This window comes from Condylura cristata, unplaced genomic scaffold (assembly GCF_000260355.1).
Source record: "Condylura cristata isolate star-nosed mole 26May11 unplaced genomic scaffold, ConCri1.0 scaffold00006, whole genome shotgun sequence".
Taxonomy (NCBI): Eukaryota; Metazoa; Chordata; class Mammalia; order Eulipotyphla; family Talpidae; genus Condylura; species Condylura cristata.
This window is the reverse complement of record NW_004567107.1, coordinates 14,673,798-14,686,967: the sequence shown is the minus strand read 5'-3', so window position 1 is coordinate 14,686,967 and position 13,170 is coordinate 14,673,798. Positions and strand designations below refer to the sequence as shown.

The following is a 13,170-nucleotide window of genomic DNA, read 5'->3' as shown; positions in this document are numbered from 1 at the left end:
CCTGTTAGGGGCACTGGGAGCAAAACCAGGCAGGTGGGGTGTCCAGGGTCAGATCAGCCTGTCCCAGTTAGCCTCGCCTCCTCCTAGTCTCCTGACAAAATGTCAACACCTGAGTCATTCATTTGTCATGCCTGATGTCCTTTGCTGAGAACCTTCTTTGGCACAAGGTGCTGACCTAGATGCTTTGGAAAAAGAAATATCTGCCATGAGAGTTAGTGAACCTGAGGCCATGGGGATTCGGCGGCCTCTAGACCCACCTTCTCTGCGCTTACAGCAGAGCCTTCTGGAACTTCTTGGTCAGAGGGTCATTAAAATCCTACTGGCACACCCGGGTGTGGGAAGCACCCTCCTTCGGGAGCCCAGCCCTTGTGAACAGAGCTTTCCTTGTTCAAGGCTTCCTGCACGTGGAGCCCAAGGCATCTCCCTACCCTGGGGAGAGGCTCTTTGAGATTAGAGCCGGAGATTGTGTGTTCCTCCCAAGGCTCCTTCTTCAGGTCACATCCCGCATCCCGAAGGTTGGCTCCCTCTGCTCGCTGCCCTCGAGTTGCCAGATAAAATAGGAGATGCCTGGTGAAGTTTGAATTTCGACTGCTATTAAATATGCTAAAATAGCTTTCACTGTTTACCTGGCATTCCAGCTTAACTGGGCATCCTGTGTTTTCCTTTGCTCCATCTGGCAGCCCCATGTGTAGTATTTCTTAGGAAAGTCCCATCTGCCAGATGGGAACACTGACCTTTGGTCAAATCACTCGACAAGGCAAGAGAGGACAGAGGCGTGAGCGGAGGCCAGGGCTCCCCACTCCCAGTCCCTGGCGCTCCTCTCCTGCCTTCTCTCAGTGAGCCCTGGGCCCCCCCCTCAGTCTTTGCGCCCCCAGCCCCCTTGGGACCCCCTCCTAGTCTCTCTCTTGCCCTGTGTCTTTCCCTGACCTCTTTGGCCTCATTTCTCCTGGGTTTTAAATTCCCTTTGCTGCCAAGGTGATCTTCCCTCTCGCCCTGTGCCTTGTGCCTGAGTGGCGGCAGGGGTGGGGAGTGTCGCCCTGGCCCTGAGCCCGCCAAGTCACTCTGCTCCTGGGCCAGGGCCCTCCCCCACCCACGGCACCCGCTCCTACCCTGGAGTTTTAGGACCAGCTACTTCTGTGCCTGGGGAAAGATTTGTCTCCCAAAAGGTTGGAGAGGAAAGGATTTTTCTAAGCAGGCGTTCAAGGGGAAGAGGGATGGTGAGTCAGCTACGGCTTTCCAGCGGATGTGGGTTTTCAGCTGAGCAAATGGGAATTCCACGTATTGATAATCATTTTAGTGGCGATTCAGATTTATTCAAGGCCTGTTGTCTAGTCAGTGAAAGCAATTTCCATCAGACGGAGCTGAAACTCCCCTGCTCCTCTGGGTCCTTGCAGCCGGGAGGAAGGGCGCGGGAGGACAGACTTGCAGTTACGGCGCGTCTGTCTGCTCTGTGTGCGCTTGACATACATTAGGCTCTGTGAGCCTCGAGGTATTTATTGGAGGCCGGTGCCTGGCCACCCAGATGGAGGCGCTGAGGCCCAGCTCACCTGGGTGGACTTGCCATCCAGGTTCGTGTCACTGTGACCCCATGAAGCCACTGTGGCCCCCTCCTGTCTTGGAATAGCCCCCTCTGAGGAATGAAATCCCTAGCTGCACCTCAAGAAAAGTGGCTGACTCCAGAATCTGTGAAACAAAGATTTCTGCCTCTTTCACAGAGGGAAGTTTGGTTCTTCCATTCAATGAGATCCCAAGAAATAGGATGTCGGGCCAGAAGCCTGCATGTGGGATATACTGGGCTTGTCCACCATGTTATGTCACTGAATGGGCATCTGGCTTTAGTTCTTTGCCCATGAAGCAAGGTTAGGATCCCCCGTAGCTGGCGTTCACCAAACTTTCCTGTGCTGAGCGCTGTGCTAAGTGGCGAATCCTCACAGCGGCCCCTGAGCTCAGAGAGTTACCGTTGTCCAAATTGCAAACGGAGGCTCCGAGAGGTGAAGCTCCCGCCTCGGGTCACACCCTCACTGCACCCCCACACTACACGGATGCCACCTGCGCCGAGTGGAGACAGGTGTGAGAGAGTGGCCCGGGCCGTGCCAGGGACGCTCGTGGGAGGGATGGGCTTCTTCAAACCACACAGAGGCAGGACTGGCCACAGTGCCCAGGTCTCCACCCCCGGAACTGGGGGTCCCCAGACACCAGAGTGTCTGGAGAGAGGCCTTGTTGCCTGCAGCCAGTGCAGGTTTCTTGATTCCCCGTTCATTAAGCCACACGGGGTAAGCACTGCCTTGGGCACAGGCAGGAGGCAGCCATGTGGCACCCACATCTGGCCGTTAGCATGGACAGAACTGAGGGACAGCCATGTCAGGGCGTGGCCTGGCCTGTGGGGTCAGCGTGTGGGCAGAGAGACAATGGGGGGCAGCTGCTCCAGGAGTATGGGTATGGGAGCCCGTGGCCGAGGGTGTCCCCGCTACAGCAGCGGGAAGGCCTGGTGTGTGAGCGAGGGACCCTGATAGCGCCTCTGCTGTGGCTCACGGGCTCTAGAAGCTGCTTGGGCTTCCTTACAGGGGTGCCCAGAAACCCCAGGCAGGAAACCTGCCAGCATGTACCACAGGCCTTGCACTCACTCTTGTTCCCAAGCCTGTCCTGGCCTGTGACAGGAATACACATGGGGACTTAGGAATATGGACGACAGAGCTGGACAGACAGACAGACCTGGGTTCTGCACAGGGCACCTCCACCTCTCTTGCTTTGTACCTCCGTCTTCTCGTGTATGAGATGGGATGGGGCCAGTGATGCTGACGTCACAGAGCCGCTGAACTGCCCGGGAGTGGCCCCCCGGCCAGCGTCAATCCTGGCACAGCGCCAGGGGTCATCTCATTGAAGAGGGGTTGATGAAACTTCAAAGTGTCTAACATGCTCTAAGTGCTTGCAGATGTGGTTGGTCATGTTCTTGGTGGGAATCAGCCAGAGGAAAGGCAGAGAGTGCGGGATGGTATCTGGGAGCTTAGTCAAAGTGGAAACGATCCATTACTTGTTCTTTCTTGAGGGGACACAGCATTCTGTGCGTCGTGTGGCCAAGCTGCCCTTGAGGGTGTCTGTCCGGCACAGAGCAGACTGGTGCACTGCCAGCTGGATGGGGGGAATGTGGCCTGGAGTTTTCTCTGTTCTTCCTGCAAATACTTTTATAGCCTCAGAACTAGGCCTGTCCTAAGCAATCCTCCACCTTCTCCGTGCACCTTGAACCCAGAGGCCACGGCTCATGGGTTGCAACCCCCGGGGTTGGATGCCTTCACAGGTCCCTGCCCTCTCTCCACCCCTTTGGAGAAGTTTGCAGAGATGGCAAGTGTGTTCAGGAATATGGGACTGCAGCGGCATCCCAACGTTGAATCATGTTCCCACCCCGCAAGCTGCCTTCAGTCTGGAGCAGAAAGGAGTCGTGCTCTAAAGCTGCTGGCTGGTCCTCTGTGCTTTGCCCAAGCCCTGGGCCCCTTTGGAGCCAGCAGACCTAGCACAGCCTACCCTGTTTATTTGTGGACCACAGAGAACTCTGGGTGACTACCCGCCATGCCCTGCATCCAGGAAAGCAAGGAGAGAGGGCAAGCAGCGAAGGGTCTGCTCCAGGGCAACTCTCTGGGCTCTCAGGGCTGACTTTCCCCTGACTCTGGCCTCCCCCAGCCAGACAGCTTGGATTCTTTGCCCCCAACACTCCCTTCTCTGCTGAGCTCACCTCATAATTGCATAGCAACTGTGGAGAGGGGGAGCGCCCCAAATCACATGATGAGGAGAAGCTGAACAGAGATGAAAAGGTGGTCTGATGGTGGTCTGCACTGGGGCTGTGCGTGTCAACCTTTCTGGAACCTTCCGTGAAGAACATCTGCCAAGGGAACCTGGCTCCCCGGGGTCTGGGAATTCCGCGGCGCTCGCCCCGGACAGTGAGCTCTGATCTGAGTTGTGCTCCCACCTGTGGTCCAGGATCTACCAGCTGATCTTAGCCAGTGGGTCTGTCTCCCACTCGGGGTGGCAGGGGCTGACGGACAAGCTCCCGAGGAGTGGCTGAGCTTTGGGGAGCAGAAAGCAAGGCTTGGGAAACAAGACTGTCGGGTGTGCCATGGTGAACCTTGGCAGCAAGGCCTGGCAGGAGTTGTTGGTCCTGCACTTGGACAGAGGGAGAGCGAGATCCAAGACGGTCATGAAATGCTCCGAGCCCCTAGCCAAAATGGGCTGTAAAGCTAAACCGGGCCAAGATCTCATTATCTATCTAATACAAAATGGGAGAAAGTGGTGGTGGGATGGGCAGCAATCGAGCCATGAACTTGGGGAAGGCCTATGTGAAGTTTGTTCTGGCATTTCGGGGGGAGGGGGGTAAATAGACGAGCACCCCTAGTTCCCTGACCAGTCCAGCAGGGATGCATCCTCGGAAGCCCAGCCTCAGGCACCGAGGGCGGCATCCCTGCCAGGTCAGGCTGCAGGGGGCCCCTCTCACGCTGTCCTCTTTCTCTTTTCCCAGGGTGACATGGGAGCATTGGGCCCAATTGGCTACCCAGGACCCAAGGGCATGAAGGTGAGCTGGAGCCACCCCCAAATCTGGGCCTTATCCCAGCCAGGTACCCCTGACCCACTCCAGCTCAGAAGGGTGACCTGACACAACATCAGGGGAGGGGAGGACAGGTGGACACTCGAGCGTGCCGGGTTGGAGGGTGGCAGGTCGGAGAACCAGCCCTCTGGGCGCCTTCTATGGCAGCCATCTCTATGGGCAGTGGTCCTGAGCTGAGCACCGGAACCTGATTGTGGTTCCGGTCTCAGGGCACTGAAGTCCTGGGGGCAGAGACACTAGAATGCACGCCGGCAAACTCGGCACATCCCTGCCCGGGTGGCTGGCAGAAGAAAGACTGGCTGAGTCTGCAGGGACCCGTGCGCCTGGCATCCGCGTGACCCTGCCCCCCAGCGTCTCCCCAGGGATCCCTTTCCGTGCTGCGTTTGTCCTGAGTCCTCTAGCTCACAAGTAACTGCCCCTTACTCGTGCTCCTCCAGTGTACACCATTTCCCTGGAAGCTGGGGGTCATGGCCCCCTTTTCCACATGAAAAAATGGGGTCCTGATAGGGCATCAGGGACCAGGTTGCAGCAAGTCGGGGGCTTAGTCAGGCCTCCTGACTTCAGACACATGGGCGCTCCCTCACCCCTGGGCCCGGCCTTTGTCTTGCAGGGACTGATGGGGAACGTGGGGGAGCCCGGACTGAAAGGTGATAAGGTGATCTGAATACGCCCTTATCGCACTGTTTTATCTGCATGCAGACCCTCCTCTGCGGCTGCTCACTGCCAGTTTCACTCCCCGCACGCTTCCCGCCTCCCGCCTGTCCCCCCAGTCTCCCCTCCTAGATTCTTTCGTGTGGCTCTGGTGATGCTCAGCAGATGGACCCGGGGGAACCAACCCTGGTCAGATAAAACCTGGGGTCTGTTGAGATACCAGTGAGGGTAAAGCAAAGCCAATCCGTGAATTCGGAGAACAAATCTGAAGCCTACATCCGGAAGCCACGAAACACAAGAGGGAAGGGGGGACGGCCTCCGAGGGATGACCCCTCAGGCCTGGGCAAAATGCATCCGTACAGTCCTCTTGGCTTGGACATGGGAAACTGACCCCAAGAGCACTGGGTCTGAGAGAACATGCAGCAGGCAGCCGGGCGGCCTGACGCCCTGACCTGCTTCCTCCCCGTCACCGGGGAAGGGCACACATATGAGCCTGTGTCCTCCGCACGGATCTGCCATTGAACTCTGTGTCCCCATGTCACAGCAGAGCTGGAGGCGGGGAGGTGGGACTTGGAGCCATCACCTGTCTGGGTCACCACCTGGCCTGCGTCACGTAGATCTGAGGGGCAGACTTGGGGGCAAAGAGGGCGTGGTCTTCTTGTGCTCTATCCTCTGGCTCTTTTCCTTCTCTCCCCCGCCTTAGTCTCTTGGCAAAGCGGACACCCCAAAAGGGTGTAGAAGGGCTTTCAGGCCGCATGCAGTTTGCTCAGCCATACCCAGTCTCCTCAGCACCTGTCTTCAGGTGTCTCCCTGCTCCTAAGCGGAGAACAGGAACATGTACCAGAGATGACAGCATCTGACCACTCCTCATGGATTAAACCCCCTGTAGCCCTCAGGAGATCAGAAGCCCCCCAAGCCAGACAGTTCTGAGCAGAGACGGGACTCAGACCAGGCTGCAGGCCAGTGCCTGTATTTCATAGCTGGGGAAACAGATCTATCAGAGGAACCCCAGTGATTTAATGTGGGAGCAGCCGAGACCCCTGGAATCTTACAAAATTAGAATTGCTGAGCTGAAATGGGCCCCCCACCCCCGGCAGCCAGAGGTGCACGCCAAGCCCAGTCCTCTCCCTGTCTGCTCCCCGCCCCTCCACCTCCTGCTCTCCTGCCCAAGCCTCCAGAGGAAGCCCCTGGCACCTCTACCCACCTGAGCCCCCAGCTCGCCCCTGAGTCTGCCCTGCTGCCGGCAAAGCCCCCCATCCGTGGTGCTGCCGGGGCTCTGTGCCGAGGGTGGAGGGGTTCCCCACACTGCCTGTTCCCGCTGAGGTTTGAGACGCCTCTGGAGTGTCAAAGTCGGTGAGGGGAGAGAAGGGAAGCGGGAGTGGAGGCAGTGAGCTTTTCACAGGCCCTCTACAGAGCTGGCCTCGGCTCGCTCTTCTTCGGGAACATGGAAATAAATGTGTTACTTAGAACTCGGCTGGCTGGCTGACTGGGGTGCCTGGGACATTTAGAGATGGAAAGCTTCGTGCAGGGGGTGGGAGGGTGAGAGGAGGAGGAAATGATTTTCCTGCCCGTAGTTTTGAGGAAAATCAAAGAAGTCTTTGGGACTGGAAAAAAAGAAGTAGGAGAAAAGAAAAAGATATTTCTTTTCTGTCCTTGGACTGGGGAGGGGTGCTCACGTTGCAGGCATGGGGTCCTGCTCGCCCCTCTCCCCTGCTCCCCGGCCCTCCCCGTCATGTTCCGTGGCCATCCTGCCCAGCATCCCAGATTTTCCATGACCCAGCCTGGCCTCATTCCCACTTACACACACTTGGCTCCGTCCCTGCACGCGGCCACACTCTGCAGCCCCACGGGCCTGCTCCGGGCTCAGCTCCCTCCAAACCACTGGCCGGATTTCTTAGGTGCCTTTTACTTTTTTTTTTTTGGTCCCCCAACCCTCCTTTACTCTTCCTGGGACAATAGGACATTTGTTGACTTGTTGACTTGTTGCCTATAATTCTGGGATGTATATAGGCTCTTCCAAATCAGAAACCCAAAGTAAATGAAAAAAAAAAAATTTTTTTTTTAATTCTGGCTTTTGTTTTACCAAGGAAGTTCTGCACCACGCGGCCCCCGCCGCACCACGTGGGTCATCCCAGGCCCCATTCTTCCTAGGGTTTCTCCTCTTTCTTCCAACTGTTGTCAGGGCTGTGAATGTTTTCTGAGTCTGAGACCAACGCACAGTTGGTAACATCCACTGGAAAGCCAGAAGTGGGGATGCCAGGTGAAGGGGTGCTGACCCTCAGGAGAAAACCCCCCGAGTTCATTCAACCGGGTGACTGAAAAGCATGAGGGAGCAAAAGAGACCCCTGACGGCCAGACCTGGTGTCACCAGCGGCGACATCGTCTTGGAAAAGAAACACCCAGATCCAGCTCGGGCCCTTTTATTTGCTGTTGACATACAGTCTTAACAGTTCAGGCTATCTGGTCTCTCCCGCTCTAGCTGATTAAAAGCAGCTCATTGGAACCAGACCGAAGATGATTGCTGGCATAGAAACTCTCACAGAAGGAAGAAGGGACTGCTCAGAGCCTGGCGGGGAACAATACAGAGCATCAGACACAGGCATTCAGAAAGCCACACTGCTAGGGTGTGGGCCACGCTCCCCTGATAGCAGTGGGTGATGCAGAGGTCAAAGGATCCAGAAATAGCCCCTTTGGCTCACAAGTGTGTCCACCAGGAAAGGCCAGGTGACCTCAGCAGGTTAGCTGGTCAGTGCAATTTCCAGCAAAATGAGCAAACCCAGACACATGTGCAGAGGGGCGGGCCTGGCGCCCCCCTCCCCAGGGCCCACCTTCCTCACCCAGGCTCCCCCGGGGGCCTGCTTTTTATCTAGCAAGCCTGCTGCTGGTCGGAAGAGCCTCAGCGAAGCTGTACCTTGCCAGTGGGTCTGGACGTGGGGAGGCTCCAGGTATCCATGCGGCCCCCATGTAACCCTCTTTGCTGCTGTGTATTTAGGGTGAACAAGGGGTTGCAGGTGTGTCAGGAGATCCCGGATTCCAAGGAGATAAGGTAACTGCAGCAGACCCTCCCGTGCCCCTGCCCTGCTCTGCCCTGGTCCTGCCTTTCCTCCCGCTCTGAGACCCACCACCTGCGAGAGGCCTCTTGCTGAACAACCCTGCCTCTCTGCGCTGGTCCACTCTCCTCATCTCTCGCCTGGCTTTACAATGCCCCAGGCTCTCCCCTCGCAGGCTCTTCTTCACTGCTCCCAAACGCTGGGCACATCTGAGCTCTGCATTGCAAACAAGCCTGGGTTGCAAGTCCCCACTCCTCCCGCAGGCCCCCAGACCAGTGAGCCCGACCTTATCACACCGTCCTGTCCCGCCCCTCACCCCTGCACCCTTGTTCCCTCGTGGCTTTGCCCGCCGGCCCGCATGCCTCCTGCCAGCTCTGCACGCCCTGACCCAGCGTCTCTCAGAGTCTGCACCCCAAGTGCCCCTTCCTTCCCTGAGCAGCCAGTGTCCCCCAAACTCCACACAGAGCAGGGGAGGCTTAGGAATGAGAGTGAGTGACCAGCCTGCCTAATTAGCTGCTGGGCTCAGCAGCCTGCGAGGCCAGCTCCTCTCTGCTTGTGTCCAGCACCATGTGGCCACATCTGGACCTCCCCCAGCCAGTCAATGAAGCCCAGATGTTGGCCCGCTCTCCCTCTTCCTTCCCCCATCCCGACTGTGACTGTCCTGACCCAGCCTGAGTGTCTCGGGGCTTCAAGCCACACAGGTCTGGCTGTTTTTCCTGCTGAGCCCCGCAGCTCCAGCATTCCCAGGGGCCTGGGTTCCAGGACCGGTCCAGGACAGAGCTGCTGTCCACCTTTGCATCCAACCACAGGGGGCGGAGTGGGAGCTTGTAAGCCGGGAAACTGAGGAAGGAGCACATCCCCCACTCCTAACCTGCTTCCCAGAATGCTGGTGTTCTCCAGCCCTGAGGCCAGCAAAGGTGACCCTGGAACTTTCTGTTCCTCATCAACTTGCTCTGGGTCTTTTCCAGGGGAGCCAGGGATTGCCAGGGTTCCCAGGAGCACGGGGAAAGCCAGGGCCACTGGTAAGTGTTCTCTGCTCTGAGACCCCAAACCTCATATTCTCCAAATAGGGACTGTGACTGGAAGCACCTTCTGCAGCAGCCCCGGGAGAGGAGCGAAGCGGGGTGGAGTCACCCACTTACAGATGAGGACATAGAGGTTCAGGGGAACAGAAATTCAGCAGCATCACAGCCAGACATCAGTCTGCAGCACTGCCACCCAAATCCAGGACCCCCTAGGCCTCGTCCGCTGTCCCTTGTAGCTCTTTGAAGGCTGCCAGGAATGTTGGGAACTAAAGAGTCAATACTTTCCTTATGTAGATGGTTCCAGAAAGTAAAGTGATTTGTCCAAGGCCCCATGGCTGCTGTAGGAGAAGGGGTTTGAACTGTGCTCTCTCTCCGTCTTTGTTTAGACACATTTCATTCACATACTTCTGAACTTTCCAGCTACCCACAGCCAGACGACAATGCTGGAGTGGCTGGAAGGTGGGCCCTCACTTACCTGCCTCCCCCACTGTCTTCCACAGGGCAGAGTTGGAGACAAAGGATCCCTGGGGTTTCCCGGGCCCCCTGGACCTGAGGTATGTGGTGCTCCCCTTCTCTGATGGGCTGCAACTCAGACTGGGTTTGCTGTCCTTAGGAAACCAAGGTCCAGAGAAAGGGAGAGGTTTGCCTGAGGTCCCACAGCCAGTGAGAGATGAAACCGAGAACAGAAATTCCTAGACCCCAGGAAGCCTCGGAGCTCTGCTGCTGTTAACAGGGGCTCCCACATTCTCTACCCTGAAGTTTGAAAATCAAACTTTTCTGAGTCCCAGAATTCCTCCAGTTGTGCACAAGCACCCTAGAAGAGTTGAGGGCCCAGAGCTCTCTGCTGCTGGGATAAAGAGCAAAGGTAAAGTTCTGGTGTCTGAATGAAGAATGGGAACCAATGAAGGCTAGATTTAGCAATGCTATAATAACTCGAGGTGATTTATTGGAGCCCCGGGAGTTTCTGATGCGTGTGATGGTTAGCATAGGCATGTAAATGTTTATGGAAGGACATTCACATATAGCAGAGTCAAGCAGCTGGTTGAGCTCTTGACACCGCCCACCCCCATTCTCCACTCCCCAATTTGGGGATTAGCTCTGGACAGAGTGAACAGTGCCAAGACTCTTGTCTACCCAGCATCGTCCTTGCAGCCAGAGAATCCCCTCCCCCCATACATACATACTCAACTCCTTGGCCTTTTCCGCAAGGTCTCAGCTGCAAAAGCCTGACTCTGCTGGCTTCTCCAGATCCTTCCAGAGATCACTGCTGGTATCCCCTGCACAGATGAGGGAGTGTTTCCTGAAAGCTGCAAGTTCTGACTCCGCTGTGTTGACTTTGGCCATGACGCAGTCCTATCTTTAGACAATTGGAGTTGGCTGCTTTTTCCCGGCCCTTATTCCTTCCTCAGGTCACTGGAAAAAGACTTTTCTGAGAGTCTGGGTTTCCCAGCAGTCTGGCCAGTGAGGGTGGACAGTGTACTCCTGCCTGTATATCAGGCGCCGCCTTGTGCCAAGAGGCTGTGCAGTGCGTTTGGGGTGAGACCCTGTTGAATTGCCACCACCACACTGTGATGGAGCCATGACCCCCACCGTAACCTCCTCTTGGTCTACAGAGGAGGACACCGAGTCTCGGCATGGGGAAGTGACTCTCTTTGGGTCACTGTGCTGCTTGTAGCAAATGAGGTGGCGTTGATCCTCTCCTGGGGTCCTAGACAAAGCCGAGATCTGCCTCTCACATCTCGGCTCTGTCTGGTTGGCTGACAGTATCCAGAAATGGCTCAGCTCAGCTGCAGACAGAAGCTGATGAGCATGTCAGCGCCTTCCTGGGCTTTGCCTGCTTTTCCAGAGACGTGGGTGGGAGCTCCCATTGTCAGGTCCCCCAAGAATGAGCTGCCATTCATCAAGGGGATGGATCTGTGTGTGAGCACGAGGATTTGATCAGCTTCCCAACTGCCAAGTTCTCCCTGGAGGTGGCCCCTCTCCAGGAAAAGTTGTTTTCCCAGGGCTTGGTACCCAAAACCCTGTTGGATGCAGATTTTTATTGAGTGCTTACTAGGTGCCAGGCACCAAACTTAAGTACTTTGTTCACATTATTCCCTTGAAGCCTCAGAATAATCCTGTGAGCTAGTCAGTAGTTTACAAATGAGAGAGGCCAGGAGTCTGCCCAGGGCCACACAGTGAGTTGGTGGCTGAATGGGATTTTGAAACTTTTGATTTAAAGAAATAGGCAAGGAGCTTTGACTTCCTTGTTAGCTTCACATTCAGGACCTTTCTGGCTATTGCCAGTGAAAAGGGTGAGAAGGTGTTTAAGCTGAAATTTAACAGAGTTTCCCAAAAGGTCAAAAAAAGAAGAAAAAAAGTCATTTGGAACGCAAATGGGAGGAGATATTTTAGTCTGAAGGATTCATATAAAAAGAAGTTGGCTTTCTTGTTGGAGGAAACTGAGTAGTAGGGTAGTAAGTGGGGATCTAGGCCAAGTGACTAGAGGCATTACATCTAAAACAAAGGAGGGGATATTCCCATACTAACCTGTGCTGGTCAGCCCACACCATGGGAACATGGGTGTTTTGGTGATCACTAACAATCAGAGATAGCCAAGCTGAGCAGCCTGGACCCCAGATTAGAAGCCATTAAAGGGACAGGGAAGGGCAGACCTTGGGGGATGGGGTAACTGATTTCCAAATTTCACAAAGACATCTGTGATTTGTGGGGCCCTGAAGCACAGCAAAAGGAGGCTGGAAGGGAAGGTAGTCTGCTCCTTGTCAGGAAGACCTCATTGGTGGTATGGGACAGAATCCAGCTTTCCTGGCCACGGTAAAGTAGGAATTTCAGTTTCTGGTAAGCAGAGCTGAGATCAATTAGGTCAACACTCCTTAACCCTTTCAAAGTCACAGCAGTCCCCGAAAAATATAGCTGCAGGAGAACAAGGAATGAGCAGAGTGGGGTCCTGACTGCCCAGAGCCAGGTCCACTTTCCTTGCGTGTGTCTGTTCCCGTGCTAAGTACTTTCCTACATGTTTTCATCTCATTTTTTCAGCAACTGTCTGAGGTGTAGGGGCTGGTACCAGAAACCCTGTTTTAGAGCGAGCTAGGATGGAACTTGGACAGAAGGCTCAAGGTGGTTAACTCACCTACCCAGGGTCACGTCCCTCTCAGGACCTGGATGGCCCTCCCGAGCTGTCCCCCTCTAAGGCCTGTGCTATTAATACTCCCCAGTCCTCTTAGGTGACGCCTGCTCTCTGCTTCCACTCAGGGATTCCCTGGTGACATTGGCCCCCCAGGGGAGAACGGCCCAGAAGGTGTGAAGGTGAGTCCCTGCTCTGATATCTACAGTTGAAGAAGCTGACAGCTGAGAGAGGCCACAGTCCTCAGGGCTGGCTCCTTGGCTTGGAAGTTTGGGGGGAGAGGGAGGGTTGCTAGCTTGTTTTTTTTGTTTGTTTGTTTGTTTTTTGGGGGGGTTGCTAGCTTGTAATGAAGATGAGGTACCACTTGTAAGACCTCTTTTGCTTCCCTCTCACTAGGGTAAGCCTGGATCTCGAGGCCTGCCAGGACCCCCCGGGCAGCTGGGGCCCGAGGTGAGTTTGCCTGTTTCCCCACCGCCCCCATAGGCCAAACCCACCTCAGTTTCTTCCTGCTATTCCTGCCTTATACCCTGTGACCCTTTGGGGAACACCTCTGCCCCCCAGCTGGCAAGGGGGTCCCTCCCCTGCACCTTTACTGCCCTGGGTCTTCTCCTGAGCTCCCACCTCTGTTTCGGCTCACAGCAATGCAGTTTATGGGGCACTGATCTGGGAGGGCAGGAATTGTCGGCTCCATTTTGCAGACGGACCCAGGCCTGCTTAGACCCAAAG

General features: G+C 55.7%; 1 protein-coding gene across 1 annotated transcript in view; it reads left to right on the top strand.

Moving 5' to 3' along the window:
* COL27A1 (collagen, type XXVII, alpha 1) overlaps positions 1-13,170 on the top strand; it is a 124,647-nt gene that overhangs the window by 56,212 nt on the left and 55,265 nt on the right. Inside the window, exons 16-22 of the mRNA XM_012721232.1 lie at positions 4,508-4,561; positions 5,205-5,249; positions 8,238-8,291; positions 9,264-9,317; positions 9,821-9,874; positions 12,573-12,626; positions 12,841-12,894. Of these exons, the coding sequence (XP_012576686.1) occupies positions 4,508-4,561; positions 5,205-5,249; positions 8,238-8,291; positions 9,264-9,317; positions 9,821-9,874; positions 12,573-12,626; positions 12,841-12,894 (369 nt within the window). The remainder of the gene's footprint in view (positions 1-4,507; positions 4,562-5,204; positions 5,250-8,237; positions 8,292-9,263; positions 9,318-9,820; positions 9,875-12,572; positions 12,627-12,840; positions 12,895-13,170) is intronic.